The 25660-nt window shown below is 40.7% G+C and overlaps 2 protein-coding genes across 4 annotated transcripts in view; one reads left to right on the top strand and one right to left on the bottom strand.

Annotated features, from left to right (window-relative positions):
- Positions 1-905: 905 nt before the first annotated feature.
- Positions 906-7298, bottom strand: SETSIP (SET like protein). The gene is given in 2 exon segments (XM_055116143.2): positions 906-3591; positions 3594-7298. Coding segments are annotated over 2 exon segments (879 nt in total). The 5' UTR covers positions 4105-7298; the 3' UTR covers positions 906-3223.
- A 1672-nt stretch (positions 7299-8970) lies between these two features.
- Positions 8971-25660, top strand: part of BTBD8 (BTB domain containing 8) — a 103412-nt gene continuing 86722 nt past the window's right edge. For 2 of the 3 annotated variants that reach the window (XM_008960499.4, XM_034931053.3), the window contains exons 1-2: positions 8971-9420; positions 17311-17508. In XM_008960499.4, coding sequence (XP_008958747.4) covers positions 9272-9420; positions 17311-17508 — 347 coding nt within the window. In that variant the 5' untranslated portion in view covers positions 8971-9271. The remainder of the gene's footprint in view (positions 9421-17310; positions 17509-25660) is intronic. The other variant, XM_055116123.2, reaches the window with a different exon arrangement.

Below are 25660 nucleotides of genomic sequence, written 5' to 3'. Positions count from 1 at the left end.
CACCCACACACACAGAGTTCTCCAGAGAAACAGAACCAATTGGATATTGGTTCCAATTGGATCTATCTATCTATCTATCTATCATCTATCTATCTATCTATCTATCTATCTATCTATATCTATCTCCAGAGAAACAGAAAACTCTAATAATAGATGCTATTCCTAGAACCTATAGTTTATTCATGCACGTTTTTGACATTGGATGTTTTTTCTCCCTACATTGTAGCCCATGAAAGATATTTTTTAGGCCTTTTAAAATCTACAGATTTCCCTTCCATCCCTTATTTTGCTTATACTTTTTCTATTGCAGAACCTAGGCTGTTTGATCTGTGGAATTTCCCATAGTCTGCATTTTGCCAAGTGCATATTTATGGTACAAATCAGCATATCCTTCTGCCCTTTGTATTTTCTGCTGATTGGAATCCAGAGGCTTGATCAAATTCAGGTTTGATTCATTTGGCAAGATCATACATGTAGTGTGTTTTTCATCAGAAAGCATATATTGCCTGGTTTTCTTTTTGTGATTTTTGCAGCTATTGCTGTTCATCACTTAGATCATTGAGGGTTGTAATATGGTGCTATTCTGATTCTGTAATCGCTTTTCTTTTTCGAAATGGCTTTTCCAAATGGCTGCCTATTCTTAAATATGATGGCAGGAAGAAATCAAAATCACAACTTCCCTGTACATGAAGACCTTCAGTGGTCATCATCACTATCACCTTTGTAAACCCACCACATCCACTGGAGCTAGTAAAACTTAACTGCTAGGAGGAAACAAACTCTAACAGCAAAATGACATTGATTATTTGAATGGAAGGCAGTGTGAGGGGAAAGGTAAAACTCTAAAGAGTAACCTTCAAAACTACTTTGTGATGATAAGTCATAAGCTAATAATGCACAACATAGCAGAATTTTACATGGTTTATCTCATTTAGTCTTTCTAACCACCACATGAGGTACCCTTATCCCCATTATAGGGAAACTGAGGCTTGGAGAGCTTCATGGATCATCACAATAGACTAAAGCTCAATAGACTTAGACTATTAGACCAGTAGGCTAGGTCACACAACTAATAAACAACTTAAATTGGATTCAATATCATGATTCTAAAGTCTATGCTTTTAACCATTACATACATGCAGGGAAGAGTCCAGAAACAGTATAAGTGAGGTTTGTGCAGGATTCTCAGCTTTATCAGTTCTTTGTGTTGCTGTTAGCACTGAGAGGACATTGAACAGATTAACAGTTGGCCAATACTAAGGCAAAAAATTACTGCACCCTCACCCTTGGGCATAGAACATTCAGAAATTTATTTTTTATTTTTTATTCTTTGAGACAGGATCTTGCTCTGTCACCCAGGCTGGTTTGCAGCAGTGTGATCTCAGCTCACTGCAACTTCCACCTCCTGGGCTCAAGTGATCCTCCTGCCTCACCCTTCTGAGTAGCCAGGACCACAGGTGCGCACCACAACCCAGGGCTAATCTTTCTTATTTTTGATAAAGACGGGGTTTTGCCATGTTGCCCAGGCTGGTCTCAAACTCCTGGACTCAAGTGATCCACCCACCTCAGTCTCCCAAAGAGTTGGGATTACAGGCATGAGCCACTGCACCCAGCCAGTAAAATTTTTTTTAAAGCAATGTATATAAAGCCTCTATAATTAAAACTGTGATATTGGCACATGAATAGATGGCCTGAACAATGTGATAGACTAGAAAGTCCAGAAATAGAACTAAGGGACAAAACAATTTAGCATACGATAAAAGTGGCATCTAAAATGACAAGGGGAAAAGCTGACTTTTAATAAACGGTATTGGGATAACTACATAGCCACTTGGAGAAAAAGAAAATATACAATTGGATCTTTTCTTCATACCATGTAACAAGATAAATTCCAAATGAATTAAATAGCTAAGTATAAAAAGTGAAATCACACATTATTAGGGGAAAGCGTATGAATTCTTTTACAATCTGGAAGTCAGGATAATCTTTCCACCTATGACTCAAAGTCCAGAAAAAATGAACAAAAAGAAGGAATAAATTTGACTACATTAAAACAAAAACACCAGGGGAAAAAAAAACCCACCAAAAGCCAAGCTAAGTCAGAAGACAAATGACAAATGGGAAAAATATATTTGCAAATTATATCACAGACAACACTAATATCTCCAACATCTAAAAATAGAGAAAAGACCAAAAGCAAAATGGACAAAGGATATGAATAATCATTCAAAGAAGAAATTAAAATGGCAGCTGAGAGAAATGTAGTGGAATTGCCGTCATAAAAAGAAATAACAAAGACCTGCATTCGTATGGCATAACCTCTAGGATATACTGTTTGTGTGTGTGTGTGTGTGTGTGTGTGTGTACACATTTACTTTTATTGTAACAAAGCAACTTGTACACTTTTAATGTTTAAAACTGAGCATCATCTTCCCTTTCCAGCGAAACAAAAAGAAAATTTAAAAATAAACAGGAACAAAATTACAATAGAGAATGTCAATTCCAAATAAGATCCTACAGGTTCTGCTGATTCTCCCATTGAGTGGCAGGGCTCAAGTCATCATTAGGAGGGAATTTATTTTAAAAGTGTCATCTTAAACTGCAAGGATGTCTGTCAAATATCACAATTAAACATGCCAAAGGAGAAGCCATGTTGTCAAAATGCCCACTTAACCCACCCAAACATCTCAAATCCACGCTTTGCTGACCTTCTATAACCCTATTTTTTTAAGTTTTTTTTTCTTTTTTTAAACGAGAAAGTAGACCGATATGTGTTGGTAAATGCTAACTGTCCATATTGTCCCTTTGACCTACATAGAGACACAGTGTACTCTCTGAACCCAATATACAGAGAAAGGAGGAAAAAAGCTAGAATTCTATGCACTACTATACAGGGGCCTAGCATCCTCCAGCTTCCAGCAGAGCGAAGGGAGCAGGTTTTTCTTTATCCCCACAGAGCTCGGTGGTGTCGATTCCATACAGTTTTTGTTCAGACAGGAAGGGATAAAAATGAACTTCGAACAGAAAAGGGTAGAGACTCTTTTCCCATTGTATTCTGCTCAAGGTATTTCTCCCCAAATAAGTTGAGAACCATGGAGTAGAGAAAAGAGAGCTCAAGAACAGGGTGACTGAGCACAAGAGAAAAAAAAAAAAAAGACTGCAACTTGCTCCCAGGGCTGGAGAAAATTTTAAAAAAGGAAGGTTGGAGTCCATCAGTGTTCTATTAGTCATCTTCTCCTCCATCCTCCTCTCCTTCCTCCCCTTCATCATCATCTTCATCTTCTTCACCTTCATCCTCATCCCCTTCATCAATATCTTCTAATTCTTCCTCCCCTTCATCACCATCATCATCATCATCATCATCATCATCTTCTCCTCCTTCTTCATCATCCATAGCAGGAACCAAGTAATACTGTAATGGGTTTGGCCAAATATCATCTTTGATGACCTCTTCTAACTCATCAGCACCCGCATCAGAATGATCAGTAAACCAGGTAAAGAAGCTCTCTGGTTCCTCATGCTGCCTCTTCCTGCTAGCTTTATTCTGTGTTTGACTTGAACGTTTCGTCACATCCTTTCCAGATTTCCATTGATTTTGGTGGACTTTGAAGATGGATCACCACTCTCATTCAGATGAAATTCTTTGGAGAAAACTTTATTTTCAAAGTAAGGATTTTCATCAAAATAAAAATCTATTCTGTAACCTGATTTAATATCTTCAAATTCTGTCACTTCAACTTTAGTCAAATAATGCAGTGCCTCTTCGTTCTCCTCCCCAAGCAGTGAAGACACTTGTGGATGGTTGACAAATGTTGTTACCCCAAAATTTGGGATTTTGGCGATCAATTCTGACCTCTTCTGAAAAAATGGTTGGTGGAGTTTGTTATATTTCTGTTCTCCTTTCAAAATCTCCTCACTGTCTTGTTCATTAAGCCTGTCTATTTCATTTTGTACTTCATCAATGTGTTCAATTGCTTCTTGCTGTTCTTTTTCTGCCTTCTTCGGCAAGCCTGCAGAGGCTGATGTCTCCTCCGGTCCCAGAGCAGGAGGTGGTCTTGGTTTCTTCTTTTGAAGTGGGAGTGGAGACTGGCGTTTAGGGGCCATGCTGTTAGGGAAGTCCAAGAACCAGACCACGAGTCTCCTCGCTCGTCTGGAAGCAGGCAGAACACTCTAGGATGTACTGTTAAATGAGGAAAAATAAGATGCAGAATACTAAATATAGTATGCATGTTACCTTATGTTTAAGAAGGGGTGATCTGAGTATATGGAATATATGGAATACACACATATACATATACACATTCATTCTTTTTTCCAAGGTAATAAAGGAATTTTACCCACTTTATTTCTAGTAGTATGTAGTTTCACTTTTTACATTTAGCTGTCTTATCCATTAAATTTTTATATATAGTTCTTTTTTCTTTTTTTTTTTTGAGATGCAGTTTCGCTCTTGTCACCCAGGCTAGAGTGCAGTAGCTTGATAATCGGCTCACTGCGACCTCCACCTCCCAGGTTCAAGCAATTCTCCTGCCTCAGCCTCCTGAGTAGCTGGGATTACAGGCCTGCACCACCACGCCCAGCTAATTTTGTATTTTCAGTAGAGACAGGGTTTCACCATGTTGGCCAGGCAGGTCTTGAACTCCGGACCTCAGGTGATCTGCCCACCTTGGCCTCCCAAAGTGCTGGGATTACAGGTGTGAACCACCATGGTCAGCGAATTTTTATATACAGTTCTTAAAAACAAAAAACAAAAACAAACACAAAAAAACACCACTCAGCTGGGCATGGTGGCACGTGCCTATAGTTCCAACTACTCAGGAGGTTGAGGCAGGAAGATCACTTGAGCCCAGGAGTTCAAGGTCAGCCTGGAAAACATAACAAGCTCTCTCGCTCTCTCTCAAAATCTTTTTGCTTTTTAAAAATAATTTATTGAGATGGAGTCTCCCTCTGTTGCCCAGACTCAAGTGCAGTGGCGCCATCTCGGCTCAGTGCAAACTCTGCCTGCCGGGTTCAAGTGATTCTCCTGCCTCAACCTCGAGTAGCTGGGATTTGAAATTTTTCATATTAAAACTTCCATTTTTTGTTTTGAAACAGGGTCTCACTCTGTCACTCAGGCTGAAGTGCAGTGGCACGATCACGGCTCACTGCAGCCTCTAACCCCTGGTTTAGGCGATCCTTCCACCTCAGCCTCCTGAGTAGCGAGGACTACAGGCATGTGCCACCACACCTGGCTTTAATTTTATTTATGTATGTATTTATTTATTTATTTAGTAAGTAAGTAGAGACGAGGCCTTGCTATGCTGCCTAGGCTGTTCTTGAACTCCTGGGCTCAAGCAATCCTCCCACCTCAGACTCCCAAAATGTTGGGATTACTGGTGTGAGCCACCAAGCTCAGCCTAAACATTTTTAAAGAGCGAGAAATAATGCATCAAAAATGGGTTTGCTTTCATGAGATTAGAATTCTTGAAAGAAGTTTTTCCTTCCAAGGCAATTTTACCTAAATTTACTTTTCTCACATTAAGATCACAGTTAAAGATGACCCTAAACCAAATTAGGAGTTTAGCCACGTTTACCTTCACAGCTCCCACTGCTAGTTCCTTAAACTCTCTTTTCCTCCTGATCAAAAATTATTTCAGGAAGAACATCTGAAAACCTCACTCACATTAAGGGATAAATGACTATAGAGATGAATTAAAATAAAAATAATGCTTTAAGTTAAATTATCTAATGGTAGAATGTGAAGCATCAATGACATGAATTTTTTTTTTTTTTTTTTTTTTTTTTTTTTTTTAGAGACAGTCTTGTTCTATTGCCCAGGCTAAGTAGTGCAGTGCTGCGATGTGATCATAACTTACTGCAGCCTCAAACTCCTGGCTTCAAGCAATCCTCCCACCTCAACCTCCCAGTGTTGGAATTACAGGCATGAGCTGCCATGCCCAGCCATGTTTTGTTTTTTAAGGGAGTATTTACTCATTCTTTAATCATTTCACATAGCCGCCTAAGCTACCTTAAGTTTTTTTATTTTTATATATATATTTCTTGAGACGGAGTCTTGCTCTGCCACCCAGGCTGAAGTGCAGTAGCACGATCTCGGCTCATTGCAACCTCTGCAGTGAAATGATATAGTTAAGTGATTCTCCTGCCCCAGCCTCCCAAGTAGCTGGGACCACAGGCATGCACCACCACACCTGGCTAATTTTGGTATTTTTAGTAGAACCGGGGTTTCGCCATGTTGGCCAGGCTGGTCTCGAACTCCTGACCTCAGGTGATCTGCCCGACTCGGCCTTCAAATGTGCTGGGATTACAGGCATGAGCCACCAAACCCAGCCTAACTTAAGTTGTTTTAAGATAAAACATGAACCAGAAATCATTCTGTCACCCATTTCCAACCAGAGAGTAGCCTAGTTGTTACTTTATCAGGTGATAAAGAGGCCTGGTAGAAATCTGGCAGGGCTTTGAAGGGAGTCTGGTGCTAGACTACCTGGGTGGTTTTTTGATTTTTTTTTTTTTAACATGTGGATATTTTAGGTATACAACATGATGTTTTGACATACATAGTGAAATGATATAGTCAAGCACATATCATCATCACACAGTTACTGTTTTCCCTCTCACCACACCTAGTTACTTTTTTGTGGTATGAACACCTAAAATCTACTCGCTTAGCAAATTTCTAGTATACAACAAATATTATTACCTATAGTTCTCATGCTGTACATTAGATCTCTATACTTACTCATCCTACATAAATGCAACTTTGTACCCTTTGACCTACATCTCCCCCAACCACCTTTCTGTTTATGTACTTTTTAAAAGATCCTACATATGAGAGTATGCAGTATTTGTCTTTTTTCTTTTTTTTTTTTTTTTTTTTTGAGACAGAGTCTGGCTCTGTCGCCCAGGCTGGAGTGCATGGCAATCTCCGCTCACTGCAAGCTCCGCCTCCCAGGTTCACACCATTCTCCTGCCTCAGCTTCCTGAGTAGCTGGGACTACAGGTGCCCACCACCATGCCTGGCTAATTTTTTTTGTATTTTTAGGAGAGACGGGGTTTCACCGTGTTAGTCAGGATGGTCTCGATCTCCTGACCTCATGATCCGCCCACCTTGGCCTCCTAAAGTGCTGCAATTACAGGCGTCAGGCAGTATTTGTCTTTCTGTGCCTGGCTAATTTTACTTAACGTCCTCCAGCTTCATCCATGTTGTCACAAATGGCAGGATCTTCTCTTTTAAGAATGAATAATATTCCATTGTATATATACAACATTATCCATTAATCTATCCTAGGGACAGTTAGGTTGTTTCCATATCTTAGCTATTGTGAATAATGGTGCAACAAACATGAAAGTGCAGATATCTCTATGAGGTGCTAATTTCATTTCCTTTGGGTATATACCTGAAGAGGGTTTGCGGGGTCATGTCATAGTTCTATTTTTAAGTTTTTGAGGAACCTCCATACTGTTTTCCATAATGGCTGCACCAATTTACATTCCTATCAAAAGTATATGTAAATTGACTAAATTTGCCAGTCAAAATATAAATACTGCCTGGGTTATAATACACCATTATTATGGTGTAACACACCATATATTATAGTGTGATATATGACATTGTGTGACCTTGGCCAAGTTTACCTATTCTTTGTACGCCTCAGCTTCCTCATCTGTAAATAGGTCTGAAGACAGTACCTAGCTAAATGGTTGTTGTAAGGATTAACTGAGTTAAAACACACAGTGCAAATAGAGTAGCGTTTATCACATAATAAGGATTCAAATATAAGCTACTATTATGTTATCTTTGACACCCCTCGTTTCTACAGGAATAATTAAGAGTCAATTATCCATCCAAGCATTTGGGAATTAATTTTAAAAAATCAATTATCCAGTTATATTTTTCAGAATTAAGATGTCTGAATATTTGAGAGGGGGCATTATCTGAAGAAATGGTTACCTCTTGGCCAATCTTATGGTACAAATACAAAGTCCATATATTTCCCTCCCCGCCTCCTTTTTTTTTTTTTTTTTTTTTTTTTTTTGGTAGAGACAGGGTCTCCTTATGTTGCCCAGGCTGGTCTTTAATTCCTGGGCTCAAGTGATCCTCCCGCCTTGGCTTCCCAAAGTGCTGGGATTACAGGTGTGAGCCACTGCAACCTGGCCAATGTATTTTCCAAGCAATTACTATTCTTCACCTTGTGTGTAGAGTTTGTGAATGAAACAGATTTTTTTTTGTTTTTGAGACAGGGTCTTGCTGTGCTGTTCAGGCTGGAGTGCAGTGGTGCAATCATAGCTCACTGCAGCCTCGACCTCCCGGGCTCAAGCCATCATTCCGCCTCTGCTTCCCAAGTAGATGGGACTTGCCCGGCTCGAAGCGGAACTACTGAGTTTTCTTCTTTTGGAGGCAGTAATCAAATAAAAAATACCAAAACCTTAAATGATAATCAGTTTGCTACTTTATTTGGGACAAAAGAGAATTCTATATTTCATCCATCCATCACTTCACTGCTCAAAGACTTTGCCCCTTACCTATTTCTCCCTTCTTGGTCATAAATGTTAGGGCTTTATATGCAAAGCCCTGTGCTTTCTCCGATCAAGTCCAAAAGCTTGTATGAGTCACTCCTTGGATAAGAAGGGGATGGGGCCTTCTAGATGCTGTAAGTATCTCTTATATTGAACTCAGAATTGTTCTGACTGGCAGTTTATGAAGTTCTTCCCCTACTCCTCCCATCGCCAATTTTTCTTGCCCCAAACATTTATACCTCAGGGTTAAGAAGCCAGGTAAGTGAGGGGGTGTGACTCGCCCAGTCTTTCATTGGAAAAAAGTGTAGACCTGTCAGGAAGACACAGCATAGAAAGGTTGCATGTGCTGATTTGAACTCGAGCCCCAGTAAAACATTGAAATGAATGAACACCAACCGGAAGGGAAAGAAGAGGGGAGGGGATAAGGAGCCTGAGGATTGGTTTGCCCCGCGGGATGGTCCGCGCCTGAGCCATGGGAGGCGGGGTGCCCGCCGGCAGAAGTAAACAGAGCGAGTACGCCTGCGCACGCTCTTCCTGGGTCAAGAGCCGGCTCGGTTCTGGGCTTCTGAGGCTCCCCACCGCGGTCCGGCTTCTCTGGGAGACTGTCTACAAACCGACGAGAGGCGTCAACCTTTCACCCTAGGGGGCGGATTTGGGTAGGAGCCGAGCGTTCGGTCGGAAACGCCCCCTTCTTCCTCCTGGGCGGGGCAAGTGAGGCCAAGTACTGGGCCTCCAGGGCGTCGTACCTCTGTGAGACATGGCTCGCTGTGGGGAAGGCAGTGCGGCCCCCATGGTACTTCTGGGGTCCGCTGGAGTTTGCAGTAAGGGGTTGCAAAGGAAGGGGCCGTGTGAGCGGCGCCGGCTGAAGGCGACGGTGTCGGAGCAGCTCAGCCAGGATTTGCTCAGGTAGGAGGAGGCGGGAACTCTGGCTGCTTCAGTTACTAACTAAATCGCCCACCTCCGCCCCGAAGCTGAGGCTTTTTTCGGCTCTGCCTCCCCCTCCCTCAGCACTTGGTTCTCCTCGCCTCAGGCGACTGCGGGTCGTTAGCCAGTCTCCCCACTATTCCGAAAAGTGGCTTCGCTCGCCCTGAATAAACAATCCCGAGCACCTTGACACCATGTACCAGATTCAAAAGGAAAACAAAAAAAGCTTAGTCGTGTGCAGCACTAGTTTGCTAGAAATATCTCAACACAGGCACGCTTAGTTGTTTCAAATCACTAAGGTCGGGTGGATCCAGGTCCTGAAACTTACACAATTTTTAAAATAAGCTTATACTATTTTAAGAAAAATAATAAAATTAGGAAAACGATTATTTGAAATGAGGAAAGAACAATACTATAGTCTGGGAGGTCTCTTCTGAGGTCTCTTTAAACAATTTACCAGAAATGCTTCCTGATTGCGACCTGGATTCCTCTCTCCACCCAGAGCTCTCTGTAGCTCCCAGCAACTCTCAGCTCCTGTGAGGACCAAAGCAAATGGAGGGTCGTCCTGACATTTAACCTTTGTAAGCCTCATGGATATCCATCTCGGGTTATTGGGAATCCAGCTAAGGTAATTTCAGCTTACAAAGAAATTGAAGCTTAGAAATATGACCTAGCTAATTTACATTTCCAGCAAGACATTGATTCTTAAACTTGAGTGGGCATCACTGAAATTTTCCATTTCTAACAAGGCCCCAGGTGATGCTAATGCTGCTGGCTAGGGTGACTATGAGAACCACTGAGGTAAACATAATTACTAATAATTAAAAGTTGTGCAGCATTCTACTTTTTTTTTTTTTTTTTGAGACGGAGTCTCACTCTGTCGCCCAGGCTGGAGTGCGGTGGCGCCATCTTGGCTCACTGCAACCTCCACCTCCCCAGTAGCAGGGATTACAGGCACGCGCCACCACGCCCGGCTAATTTTTGTATTTTTAGTAGAGACGGGATTTCATCATGTTGGCCAGGCTAGTCACGAACTCGTGACCACAAGTGATCCGCCCGCCTCGGTCTCCTAAAATGCTGGGATTACAGGCGTGAGCCACTGCGCCCAGCCAGGATTCTACATTTTGAAGTGCTTTCTGTCAAAAACTCACCCATACTTAAGGCTCCGATAGCTATAAACAGAATTTATCAAAGTAAAAAAAACAATCCCTTTAATTTGGGACTATCTACTGGGGAAGCTACTTTGTCTCTACCAGGGAGGGACTGATGAAAAAGATGGAAAAAATAATACTAAAGTTGTTAACGTTTCTAGGGTAACACATCTAATTTATATGAAGAAAATGAGGTTAAAGTATTGCTAGTGAACAATTTATCCTTATCTTAGTTACAACTGAGGGTAGGACTACAGAACTCTCAAATTCTTATTATAAACAAAGAAAAATAGATGTAGCAAGGTTTTTTTAAAAAACAAAACAAAACAAAATGCTCACCCAACCACCTTAAATGCTATACTAAATTAATTTTCTCCAAGCATAGCAATGTCATTTATTTATTCTACAAATACTAATGAAGTATCTAGCACCGACCACATACCTAGCCCGGTACTAGGTCTTAAGTAATAAAGGTTAATAAAACATTGCTTTGTTGTTTGTCCTTACACTCTAGTGAGAGAGGAAATGGCTAAATAAAAGTGATAGTTGTGGTGGGGTGAGTTGGGAAGACTTTATAGGGTGACATTTGAGTGAGCTCTTAGGGATTGGTTAAGAATTGATTAGGTAAAGATTGGGAAGGGAGAGGTAGAGGATATCTAAACAAGGGGAATAACTTTTATGGAAGCACAGAAATTTGAAAGAGCTCGATTGATTTTGAGAAAGCAAGTCGTATTAGACTCTGCCAAATAGGAAGGAACAGAGACACTCCTAGGTTACCTGACGTGACAAGATATGTAGAGAAGTGAGGAAAAGTTGGAGACAGTTTTAGCTGTCAAAAAGCCAGCTCCAATGTAGAACTGGAAAGTTGTTTGGGATATGATAACAGTCATACAATAAGACCACATTGACAAATGGACTGTTTTTCAGGGCAGTGGTAAAAAAAAAAACTAATACTTATTGCCATCCTACTATTTGCTATACACTGGGCTTACATGAAATGTTTTACTTACTTCTCTCATGAATCCTGTGAGGTAAGTCTTGTTATTCTCATTTAACACAAGAGGAAACTGAATGTTAAAAAAGAAACGATGGTGGCGCCTATAGTCCCAGCTACTTGGGAGGCTGAGGCAGGAGAATTGTTTGAACCGGGGAGGTGGAGATTGCAGTGAGCTGAGATCAAGCCACTGCCCTCCAGTCTGGGCATCAGAGCAAGACTCTGTCTCAAAAAAAAAAAAAAAAAAAAAAGTGATGGAGTCAGAATAAGAACCTTGGCAATCTGGCTCCAGAGATTTTCAAATGACTTGCCCAGGGTCACATAACCAGAGTATGAACCCAAGCAGTCTGCCTGCTCTACAGTAAACTGATCTTCCAGTTAACTTTGTACCTTCATCTCCTCTTTTCTCCTTACCTATCTCTTTTTCTTCCATAGATTTGCTTAAGAATGCTCTTCAGTGCCATCAGTTGGTTCATGTTTATTATAGAACATCTTTGCTCAAGTTCTCCTGCTTGATTACTGCATTGGCCAGTGGCTAACCTTGGTTTAGCCCATTGTCCATTCAGATGTGATTAGGATGTAGGGGCATGTGGTACAAACCAGGGCCACATATAAGTAATAAATAAATTTGGTAGCTTTATTCGGAAGGAGATTGCATGGCAGGCAATCAAAGTGACAGTAGGTAAGGGTGAATGGGTAGACTAAGACTGGATCACAGGGGCTTTCTTTCTCCAGTGAAATGTTTGTGATGTATCTAGACGGAGTGGAGAACCATCAGTGCTTTTAAAATAGGGAATTAACACATTTTGAATCTGGAATTTAAGGAAAGGAAAATTGGAAACAAGGAGACCAGCTGGGAGATTTTATAGTCCAGGGATACATAATGGCAGTGGAAATGGAACAATTGATAGGCTTGGTGACTGATGACATGCTGGGGAACAGGGAAAAGGAAGCATTGAAAATGGCCCCAAATCTTAGGACATTTGAAAGGGAAACATGTAGGCTACTACCATACCACCCTAAACAAGCCTGATCTTGCCTGAAAGGGAGGTGTATAATGAATGTCCAGCAAGCTATATCCAGGAAACAACTGGAAATATGTCTGGAGTAGAGGAGGGGAGTTTGACTAGCAGATTGGTAGTATCACTAGCACCTAGTTATCCAAATATGAGAAAGAGCCAAGTTATTCCTTCCCTGCCAATTTTACCAACTCGTGCCAATTTTATTACGTAAATATATTTTAATTTTATCCCATCTTTATCACCATTGATCCTCTCCTGGCTTCATTCATCTGTGCAGTAGTTTTCTCATCTTCATTCTCATTTTCATCTAACTCCTCTTCTACACAAATTTATATATTTTGAAAAATAAATTTGCCATTGTTTCAAACCATTTGCAGGGCAAACACACCTGATAGCAATAATGTAGGCATACACTTAAAATGACCCTGTATGGTGGATGTACCTGCGTGTGTTGCGAGCTAGGGAATCTGGGAGTCGCCATCCCAGAGATTCGTTCCTTGTCTGTGAGGAACATCTGAGCTCCTGGGCCCATACTGTGGAACACAGGCTGTAAAGGGGATTGAAGCCCTGGGTTAGGGTTGTATGAAGGTTGCCAGGTGGAGGACATTAAAGGAAGGGGGTTAAGTGAAAATGCTGTATAAACTTCCATGCTGTTTGCAAGGGTTTGCAGTTTTCCTGCTCAGTCCACCACCACTGGACTGTAGGTAAGGTGGATATCTTGTCCAGCCTGCCACCACTGGACTCTCTCCCCTGTATGTAAGCCCCTAATAAAAGCCCATATCTTGTTTGCTGGCTCTGGGTCTCTTCAGCCTCTGGAGCCTGGTACCTTCCCTACTGAGGTTAATAGAGGTTCAGCACACACAATTTTATGACTCCTCTTTCACTGTAGGGTACAGTTAAGCTCTTTGCCTCTTATTCATCTTTATCTCTGCAGCTTCATCTGCCACTTCGCACCCTCTCAGTACTCTGTGCTGACCAACGTATAGTTGCACACTCACACATGTCTTTGTAAGGAACATGGAGCCAGGCACTTACTTACCTTGCGTTAGTTCCCTAACCAGCTCTTACTCAGTCTTTAAAATCCCATTGGGTTTTCATGCCCTCTATGAGGTCTCCTCTTTTGTCTGTCCCTGAACAAAATTTACTTATGCTATTAAATATATCACACACTTTAATTTTCAGACCTGGCTTCCCTACTATACTATAAACTCCCTGAGGATAGGTATTATGTTTTAGTCATCTTTATGTTCCCAGTGCTTAGTACATAGTATGTGCTCAATAAATGTTTAGTGCCAACTGGGTTTTATCAGCAGTGTAAATTGCTTTAGATAAGTTATGCTATGGTTTGAATGTTTGTCCTCTCAAAACTCATGTTGAATTTTACAGGCCTGGCTGGGCACAGTGGCTTATGCCTGTAATCCTAGCACTTTGGGAGGCCAAGGCGAGCAGATCACTTGAGGTCAGGAGTTTGAGACCAGCCTGGCCAACATAGTGAAACCCCATCTCTACTAAAAATACAAAAACTAGCCTGGCATGGTGGTGCGCACCTGTACTCCCAGCTACTCAGGAGGCTGAGGCAGGAGAATCGCTTGAACCTAGGAGGTAGAGGTGCACACCTGTACTCCCAGCTACTCAGGAGGCTGAGGCAGGAGAATTGCTTGAACCCAGGAGGTAGAGGTTGCAGTGAGCCAAGATCACGCCACTGCACTCCAGCCTGGGTAACAGAGTGAGACTCTGTCTAAATAATAATAATTTACAGGCTAGGCAGGTGGCTTATTCCTGTAATCCCAGCACTTTGGAAGGCTGAGGGGGATGGATTGCTTGAGCTCAGTGTTGGGGTGATCAGACCCAACACCAGGCCTTTGGGGCTACGAAGTTCGGCAGAGTCAAAGGAATGAAACGACATAAAGTGGGACCAGGGGGCCAATGCTAGTATGGAGGCTGTGAGGGCCCTGAGCTCTGGAAGCCCACGCTGTTTATTGGTGATCAAACAAAGAAGCAGGTAGTGAGGATGTGGGGGTTGAAAGAAAGTGGTGTATCAAGCACATGATCTACAGCTGTGATGGTTTAGCATTTTCTTTGAAGCATATGGAACATGTTCTGCTACTTGAGATAGTGGGAAACATGTTCTTCTGGTTTAAGATACAATTGATCTATGAGCCTGGGAGTGCTAGAAGCAAGGAGCCAGAGACCACAAGGGGTTTTATGCCCTGAGTCCCGGATTCCATCCAAGCCACGAGGGGTTTAATGCCCTGGGCTTAGATTGTGGTGCGGCAGGGCAGCCTTCCACCCTTTGGCACAGAGCTTGGTGTTCCAAAGGCCACAAGGGGTTTTAGACCCTGGACCGCAGACATGTTCCAAAATCTTTTACATTATGTCAGACGTGCAAGCCCTGCCTCAGCGTTTTTCCCAACACTCAGCTTTTCCCCAACACTCAGGAGTTTGAGACCAGCCAGGGGAACATGGCAAAATCCTGTCTCTACAAAAGATACAAAAATTATCTGGGTGTGGTGATGCCTGCCTGTGGTCCCAGCTACTTGGGAGGCTGAGGTGGGAGGATCCCTTGAGCTCGGGAGGTGCTGGTTGCAGTGAGCTGAGATGGTACCACTGCACTCCAGCCTGGGCAACAGGGCAAGACTCTGTCTCAAAAAAAAAAAAAGGAAATTTAATTGCCATTGTGGCAGTATTAAGAGGTGTGACCCTTAAGAAATGATTAAGCCAAGAGGGCTCCACCCTCATGGGTGCGAGTGGTAGTGTTATAAAAGGATGAGTTTGGCTCCTTCTTGCTCCCTTTTATCCTCTATCCTTCTACATGTGATGACTTAGCAAGAAGGCCCTTGCAGATGCCAGCACCTTGATGTTGGACTTCCCTGCCTATGGAACTGTGAACCAATAAATGTCTGTTCATTATAAATTACCTATCCTGTTATAGCAGCACAAATGGACTAAGATAGGTGAATACAGTAGTGGGCAAAGATATGAGATGGAAAGAAGCTGGGCCTTGACATCATTGAGACTGCTCCAGTCTGTCCTTCCTCTGGACTTTACTATTTGATGGGCCAATAAACTCCTTAATGTTTAAGCCAGTCTAAGTCAGATTTTCAGATTTGTAACATAACAAAATATACTTGAAACTGATAAAAGTGGTTCTATCAAATAAAAAGCACTATATTTTCACATTAACAATTTTATACACACTTTTTTTTTCCATTTAGCAAGTACTCATGAGCATCTGTTAGCAACAAGGTGGGTTCCCTCCTGATGGTTGTATGGCTACCAGCTGCAGTGCTTCCTTATTCACTTGAGGGGTGGGATGGGGGGAAGGAGGGTGGGAGAAAAGAACAAATTGAGTGTTTGTAGAGTTTCTATTTCAATTAAAGTTTGAGAGTCCAACACATTTTTGTGTAACTTTAAAAATTACTTATGAAAATAATTTATTGAAAATACTGACCAAACTAAGATGCATCTATTTGGCCATTATTTTCAAGGTTCTGAAAGCTTTTGTGCTCTGAAGCATTTGTTTTGTCTAGGGTAAAATAGGATCATTTAATAAGCAGATACTGAACTCTTGCTGTATACTGAAGATACAGTTTTTGCCCGTGGGGAGTTCATTGTCTAGTGGGGAGAAAGACATGTAAAAATAATAATGATGCAATGACAGAAATGCTATAATAAAGGTATGTACTGAATGTGATGGGATTAGAGGAAGGAGCCATTAACTTGGTCCTGAGGGAGTATGAATGTCATTGGCTGCTTTCCAAGCTTTCACTGTAATGTGTATCTTTATCGGTTACTTGTACCTCCTGTAGTGTACTGGTATTATTGCCAGTTTTATATATCCTGTAATACAGAAGTCCTCTGAGAATGCATACCTTGCTGATGATATTGCTATAGTGATATGAAGTTTTATTTAATATTTAGAGAGTAAAATAGTTACTGCAAAGAGGCAAAAGATTATATTATGACATTTTCTATTATGTTGATTTCTATTCTTCTATCACTCACGTATACATGTAATCAGTGGGCTTTACAAGAACTATATCTGTACATTAGCAAACGGATTTGAAAGGATCACGAATCCATCATTTTAATGATAGATTAGAGCATAATTCTATTTGTGGGAGTGGGAGACTGGAAAAGAGAGTAAATGTCACATTTTTGACAGCCACACCTGGATTTCAGACTTGTTAATTAACATTAGCCAGAACTAAGTACCAGTTTCTAACCTGAATTTTCTACTGATATGTGTGGTTTGTTGCTGTCATTAACTATTAACTTTTTTTTTGCTTCAATTTAAGTAACATTTTTTAAAAATTGATTATTTAAAATAATTAATGATCATGTCAACTTTGCATTTTAAAAATAAATCTAAAGAAGATAGTACATCTAAAGGAAAATCAGCATAAGTAGCAGAAAATATTTTTTTATTATCAGAAGGAATTCATAAGAAAATATTTTGAAACAGTAGTCTTACTCTTTTAGTGAAATTGTCTTTGTTTTCACTATGAATTTTAGAAAATTAGGCTTTAAGCCAATGTTAAACAATGTTTTTTGGAATGAACTGAGAACAAACTCATTTTTGTATTAACTTTATGTTGCCTCTGTATTTTTTAGCTTATGTGTTATTTTAAACCTACTTTGTAAAAATATGTATACGTTTTTTAGCATCACTAATTAAACTATGATTCCTTTTTATTCCCTATAGGCTTCTAAGGGAAGAATTCCATACAGATGTTACCTTCTCTGTGGGTTGTACTTTGTTCAAAGCACACAAAGCAGTCCTTTTAGCAAGAGTTCCTGACTTCTATTTTCATACTATTGGACAGACATCAAATAGTTTAACAAATCAGGAGCCTATTGCTGTGGAGAATGTTGAAGCTTTAGAATTTAGAACGTTTTTACAGTAAGTGCTTTCTTTATCCATGTAAGTCTAATATGTAATTGCTTATTTTTAACATGTATGTTTTTATTTAATATATTTTCATATGTATTTTGTAACCTGATAAGAAAAATCCATTCACTTAAATTCCAAATTATCTTAGTAATTAGTGTTGACAGAGGCTAAGTGTTAATATTAGTACCTGTAGTACTAATATTAGCTTAGTACTGGTAGTACAATATTAGCTTAGTACTGGTAGAGGCTAAGCATTAACCTAAGACTGATCCTGAGAAAAGGGAAATGGTGTGCTCTCCAGTAATTTAAATGAATTATTCTATTCCAGGGTTTCTCAGTAGTGGCACTACTGGCATTTCAGGTTGTATAATTATTTGTTGTGGGGACAATGCTGTGCATTTTAGGATGTTTAGTTGTGACCGAAATGTCTCCAGACATTGCCAGATGTCCTCTGGAGGTCCTAATTGCCCCCTCTTGAGAACCGTTGCTACATACTCACTCTGTATTGTTGGTATGTGAAACTTTAAAGTATGTATATTTATAAAAATATAACGTCATAACTGTTTTTATTCTCATGGCTTATGTCTTAGTCCATTTGGGCTGCTATAACAAAATACCTTAGGCTGGGTAATTGGTGAACCATAGAAGTGTATTGATCACAGTTCGGGAGCCTGGGAAGTCCAAGATCAAGGTGCCAGCAGATTCAGTGCCTGGTGAGGGTTAGTTCCTTGAAGATAGCGTCTTCTCTGTGCCCTCACATGGCAAAAGAGATAAACAAACTTTCTTGGGTCTTTTTTATAAGAGCACTAATCTCATTCATGAGGATGGAGCCCTCATGACCTAATCATCTCTCAAATGTCCCACCTCTTCATACCACCACATTGGGGATTAAGTTTCATCATATGAATTTTGGGGATGGGGGGACACAAACATTCAGACCATAGTAACTTGTATTTGGTCAAATTGTTTTTTGAGAACAGAACATCAATTTGACTTTTTAGTAATTTTGGGGACTCATGTTTGAACTCAGAATTGTCATCAACTAAATAATGGGAGAAACTAGTTTAAATTAATCTTCATTCTGTACTTTATTTCTTTCTGTTGTTGCATATTATTTCATTGTATGGCTATTCCATATTTTGTTAATCCATTCGTTGCCATTTAAATTGTTTCTATTAATACTTTTTGGCTATGATGAATAATGCTGCTATAATACGTATATACAAATTTTTCTGTGAACCTGTGTTATTTTTCTTGAGTATATACCTAGGAGTGGAATTGCTGGATTATATATATGGTAACTATGTTTAACCTTATGAGGAACTGCTGAACTGTTTTCCAAACTGGTTATAATATTTTACATTCCCACTAGCAATGTACGAGGGCTTCAGTTTCTCCACATCCTTGGCACGTTTGTTGTTATCTTCTGTATTTTTTTATTATTACCCTCCTTGTGGATGTGAACTGGTATCTCATTATAGTTTTCATTTGTATTTCCCTGATGACTAACGATGTTGAGCATATTGTTGTGTGCTTATTTGCCATTTTTATATCTTTGGAGAACTATCTACATCCTTTGCCCATTTTGAAATTGGGCTGTCTTTATATTATTGACTTCTAAGTGTTCTTTATATATTCTGTAATATTAGACTCTTATCACAAATATGATTTATAAATATTTTCTCCCATTCTCTGGGTTGTCTTTTCACTTTTATGATGGTATCATTTATGACACAAAAGTTTTAAATTCTTATGTAGTCAGGCCAGGTGCGATGGCTCACACCTGTGATCCCAGCACTTTAGGAGGCCGAGGTGGGCAGATCACCTGAGATCAGGAGTTTGAGACCAGCCTGGCCAATGTGGTGCAACCCTGTCTCCATTAAAAATACGAAAAAATTAGCCGGGCATGGTGGCGCATGCCTGTAATCCCAGCTACCTGGGAAGCTGAGGCAGGAGAATCACCTGAACCCAGAAGGTGGAGGTTGCAGTGAGCTGAGATTGTGCCACTGCACTCCAGCCTGGATGACGGAGCAAGACTCCATCTCAAAAAAAATTTTTTTTATTATGTAGTCTAGCTTATGTAATTTTTCTTTTGTCACTGTGCTTTTGGTGTGATGGCTAAGAAACCATTGGCCTAATCTAGGGTCTTGAAGATTTACTCATTAATATGGTTTGGATTTGTGTCTCCACCCAAATCTCTTGTCAAATTGTGATCCCCAGTGTTGGAGGAGGGGCCTAGTGGGAGGTGATTGGATCATGGGGGTGGATTTCCCCCTGGCTGTTCTCATGATGGTGAGTTCTCAGGAGATCTGGTTGTTTACAAGTGTGTAGCACCTCCTCCTTGTTCTCTAGAGCTCTTCCTCCTTCTCCGGCCATGTAAGACATGCTGCTTTCTTCTTCGCCTTCTGCCTTGATTGTTAAGTTTCATGAGGCCTCCCCAGCTATGCTTCCATGCCTTCCTGTACAGCCTGGGGAACTGGGAGTCAATTAAACCTCTTTTCATTATAAATTACGCTGTCTCAGGTAGTTCTTGATGGCAGTGTGAGAACGGACTAATACACTTGTGTGTGTGTGTGTATGTGTATGTGTGTGTGTATGTATATATTTTTTTGAGACAGGGTTTTGCTGTGTTTCGTAGGCTGGTCTCTCTCTCTTTTTTTTATTTTTAGACGGAGTCTCGCTCTGTCGCCCAGGATGGAGTGCAGTGGCGCAATCTCGGCTCACTGCAGGCTCCGCCTCCCGGTCGCCATTCTCCTGCCTCAGCCTCCTAGGCTGGTCTCTTAACTCCTGGGCTCAAGTGAGTCTCCCGAGTAGCAGAGATTACAGGCATGTGCCACTATGCCCAGGTTACTCCTATGTTTTTTTCTAAGAATTTAATGTTTTTATATTTTTAACTCTTACATTTATAGGTCTTTGATCCATTTTGAGTTAATTGCCATGTATCGCGTAAGGAAGGGATCTAGCTTCATTCTTTTGTATGCAGATATGCAGTTGTCACAGCACCAATTTTTCCTCCTCCTCTCCCTTCTTTTCCTCGGATTGTCTGGACACTCTTACTGAAAATCAGTTGCCCATTGCTGTGGACTGCAATTGTCTCCACCCAAAATTTATATGTTGAAGCCTTAACCCTCAGTGTGATAGTAGGTGGAGACTGGGCCTTCAGGAGTTAGGTTGAAATGAGTTCATGAGGGTGGGGTCTTCATAAGGATTAGTGCCTGTATAAGAAGACTTAGGGCGGGTACAGTGACTCATACCTGTAGTCCCAGCACTTTGGGGGGCTGAGGCAGGTGGATCGCTTGAGTCCAGGGGTTTGAGACCAGTCTGGGCAACATGGCAAAACCCAGTCTTTACCAAAAATACAAAAAATTAGCTGGATGTGGTGGTGTGCAGCTAATAGTCCTGGCTACTCAGAAGGCTGAGGTAGGAGGATCACTTGAGCCCAGAGGCAGAGTAGTGAGCTGAGATCATGCCACAGCACCAGCGTGGGCCTCAGAGTGAGGCTATCTCCAAAAAAAAAAAAAAAGAAAAGAAGAGGCACCAGAGAGCTTGTGTGCATACTTACTCTATCCCTGCCATCCAAGGACACAGTGAGGCAATGGTGTCTGGAAGCCAGGAAGCCCTCACCAGAACCCAACATACTGGCACTTCATCTTGGTCTTCTAGCCTCCGAAAACTGAGAAATACATTTCTGTTGTTTAAGCTACTCAGTCTATGGTATTTCATTATGGCAGTGTAAGTTAATTCACCCATAAATGTGAGGGTTTATTTCTGGTTTCTCAGTTCTATACCACCGGTTTGTATGTCTGACCTTAATGCCGGTGCCACTTATCTGTTTTGACTTTCATGAGAAGTCAGTTGGATTTTCGGGTTTTTATGTCCTTATGTATCTTTTATATGTCTAAGAAACTTCTGGGATATCTGTCCTTATATCCCAGAAATTTTTTGGATGCCAGTCTTTTAGTTATTTGCTAACATGGTTTTTGCCTATAATCAAAATGACATTTACATTAGTATAGAAAATTATCTTTGGATAATTATATTTTAAGTGTATTTATGTGATTGGCTTATTCATTTTGTGCTTTAGCAGTTTCTTTAATGACTTTTTTCTTTATTATTTCTGTTTCATGTGTGAAGCTCCTATGGAGAGCATAAATGGAAAATTGCCTAACCTTGGCTACCCGTGTTCATTAAAAGAACTTAATATACTATAATTTAAGCAGATACCTTAAGTACAACTTAGAAAATCACTATCATTTTTCAGTACAGGTTATAGGCTCATCATTGAGTTTGAAATACCAATTTTTTTTTTTTTTTTTTTTTTTTGAGACGGGAGTCTTGCTCTCATTGCCTAGGTTGGAGTGCAATGGCATGATTTCGGCTCACTGCAACCTTCACCTCCCAGGTTCAAGCAATTCTCCAGCCTCAGCCTCTTGAGTAGCTGGGATTACAGGCATGTGTCACCATGCCCGGCTAATTTTGTATTTTTAGTAGAGACAGGGTTTCTCCATGTTGGTCAGGTTGGTCTCAAACTCCCGACCTCAGGTGATCTGCACACCTTGGCCTCCCAGAGTGCTAGGGTTACAGGTGTGAGCCACTGCACCCAGCCGAAATACCAATTTTAAAGTGTATGCTTTTTTCTCCTAGTAGGTGATAGAGAGTTGTTATAAGAACAAGCTTTGTGGTGAAGCCAGTTCTACCACTTCTGTATGAACTTAGACTAATCACTTACCATTAGTTTCCTCATCTGAAAAATGGGCACATTAATAATACTTATAGTGGTGTTGTGAGGGTTAAATGTGATGGTTATAAAGCACTTAGCACAGTGGCCTGGGCATGTGGTAAGCACTGAATGAGATTGTTTTATAGGTAGTGACTTCAGATATGGCTCAAATGATTGTCATTGGAAAGTTGAGCTTGCTTTATTATCTCATGATTATTGTGTTATTCATAATAGTAGGTGCTATGAAATTATACATTTCTTCAGCTGTTGAATGTATGTTTAAAAGAAGATCCTTGGCATGGATCAAATTTTTATACATTAGAGAAAGGGAGACATTACATCAATGATACCCTTTATTTGTTATCATTAAAAGTGATTGGAAAAGATTGAATTAGACCCAGTATGGGAGAGTGGAAGAAGCACTGGACTTGGCAGTAAGACAGATCTGCCTTCTTGCTGTGCATTATCTTGTTTTATTTTTTTTTCAGCCTCAGTCTTCTCATTTCAAAGAAAGTAGTTGGAGTAGCTGGCTTTGTGCTTCATAGCACTTCACAGTGCTCTATTTCAAGCACTTAATCATATTGTTTTGTATTAGGTTAGTCGTGTCTGTGATTATGTAAGCTCCTTGAGATTAGATTGTCTCATTGATGTGCACATCTCCATTGGTGCCTCATGTAGTGTCTTGCATATAGAAAGCACTTGTGACGTACCCTTTTTTTGCTTTCAAAGCAGATTGTTTTGACATTTGTCTGTATGAAAAGAAGGCAAAAGGAAGGGAGTACAATGGAAAATGTTGACATGAAAATTTCTTCTAGTGAAAATTCCCATAAAATAATTTCTTGAATTTTTGCTTTGTGAAATTCAGTCCTTGTAAGTCTCTTCAGTTCACATCCTTTCTTTTTAAGTAATGGATAAAGATTTTGAAATAGTCTTTTATGTTACTACTTATTGTAGCCCTTTGGTGTGTACTTTGTGCACTTGAGTTAGAGTGTGAAATACAGCCTTTGAAAAGTTGTTTTATATGCAGTGACTTCAGATATGGCTCAAATGATTGTCAGTGGAAAGTTGTGCTTGCTTTATGACCTCATGATTAAAATTCAATTCAGGATCATAAAAATCCTTGATTTCCCAAGAAGACTAACCTGGTTATTGTTGTGAGAGTGTGTGTGCATGTGAGAGGTAAAGAAAAGAGGGAGGACCTTTGGATGTTTAGTTTAACATCAAGAGCTGGGAGATACCAGGATAAAGTCTCAGTCAGGTAAATACATAAAACAGCACAGAACAAAGGATATCATTTCCTCTGCAAGCTTTCTCTGGCGGTAGCCATTGTCTCTCCCACATCCCTTATACTACAGGGATTGAAAGTGGTTGGAATAGGTGTCTTCCTTGTTGTATTTTCTTTCTGGTATCTGGGGTCTTGCTGATGGGGTTGGGGGAAAAGACTGCCCCTCCCAGTTTCGCTAATTCCTAGAGATAGTAAATGACTTGCCTGTGAACCAGCCAATCCTAAGTACATGGACCCACCTATATATCCATTCGTATATGCACATTCTCTATCTGGTTCTCATATTCCAGGAGATAACATTCTTTTCCCCTAATCTCCCTATAGCCAAGTACCGGACAAGTAGGGATCACTCCTGTAGGCCAGAGCCAGTCAACATTATTCAAAAAATCCAGCCCTGATCCTGTTCAGTTGCTTACCTTGCCTTGCTTATTTCTTCCCTTGAAAACCCCAATAAAGGCTTTTGTCCATGCTTTCCCCTTGCTCCTTCTGACCAACCCTGTTGCTTCCCTGTGTGGCCCTGCATGGTGTGCCCCCTCCTCTTGTAAATTATAACTAACAAATTATCTTTTCAGTGGCAATTGTCTCCTGATCTGTTGGCCTCACTATACCTAAATAACACTAAAATTTCTGTACATTTTAAACACTCATGAATGTCCTTGCTTCCTTCCTTCTTACTCCCCTATTGTTGAATCTCATTTTACTAGTCTATACCACAGGACAGTCATCTGCAGACAGCCAGTTCAGTCCTCCTTCCATAAAGATTTTAGCTACTATTGTCAATTTTCCTAAGTATATGTGTTAGTAATTGCAATTGCTATGTAGATGATGTTTCCAGTAACTTGGCCTCTCAGTGCCTTCAATTCCTGTCTTCCAGTAATCTTGTTATCCACTCTACCTCAACTACTCACTGCCATGTCAAATCCTAAATAGTGCTGTTATCAATAACTACAGCCCCCCGTCATCTTGATTCTAAGACTCTTACTCTCTAACTTCTACCTCCTGTCTTTCTAGCTTACTCCCTTTAGTACTTCAACTCTAATAATTCATTAATTGCAGGTCCTGGTAGAGTTAATCTTACTACTTTTTTTTTTTTCTGAGACAGAGGCTTGCTCTGTCACCCAGGCTAGAGGGCAGTGGCGTGATCTTGGCTCACTGCAACCTCTGCCTCCAAGGCTTAAGCAATTCTTGTGCCTCAGTCTCACAAGTAGCTGGGATTACAGGCTCCCACCACCATGCCAAACTAATTTTGTGTTTTTAGTAGAAACAGGGGTTCGCCATGTTGGCCAGGCTGGTCTCGAGCTCCTGACCTCAAGTGATCCAGCTGCCTCAGCTTCCCAAAGTGCTGGGATTACAGGCATGAACCATCAAGCCCAGCCTAGATTTTAATTTTCTTTTATCCTCTTATGTCCTAATTTCCCTCCTTACTCAGCTTAAATGCCTTTCACTATCATTGTGTTACTCCCTTTGCATACAGCTTCAACTCTGTTGTTCCCTTTGATTTTGATTTGTATGTCAAAACCCCAAATCTTACATTCAACTGTGACCTCTCCACTTCTGCATTCACACAGCTGAATGTGGCTGGGAAAACACACAGTCATGCTAACCACCAGTAGGCACTTAGTGCTGTTAGTCATACTACATGCAATCACCTATATTTCCTTTTTTTTTTTTTTTAGAGATGATGTTTCATTCTGTTGCCTAGGCTGGAGTGTGATGGTGCAATCATAGCTCACTGTAACCTTGAATGCCTGGACTCAAGTGATCCTCCTGAGTAGCTGGGACTACAGGTGCATGCCACCACACCTGGCTAATTTTTCTATTTTTTATAGAGATGGGGTCTTGCTGTGTTGCCCAGACTAGTCTAGAATTCCTGGGCTTAAGCAGTCCTCCCACCTCAGCCTCCCAAAAGATGGCTGAGATTACAGGTATGAGCCATAGCGTGTGGCCAATCACCTATATTTCCCTAGTCCTATTTGAGTTCCCACTTTCTTGGAGTATTATTTTATACTTCCTCTTTCCTGAACCTTCAGCCATTCCTCTTCATTCTCACTTTTGATGACCTGCTTTCTGTTTCACTGAGAAAGTCAAAGCAGTGAGAACTTTTACAAACTTCTTCCATATCTGTTCACATACTTGCATCTGTACCTATATGCTTT

The sequence above is a fragment of the Pan paniscus genome, chromosome 1 (assembly GCF_029289425.2).
Source record: "Pan paniscus chromosome 1, NHGRI_mPanPan1-v2.0_pri, whole genome shotgun sequence".
NCBI classification, from domain to species: Eukaryota; Metazoa; Chordata; class Mammalia; order Primates; family Hominidae; genus Pan; species Pan paniscus.
This window is presented reverse-complemented; position numbering and strand designations above follow the sequence as displayed.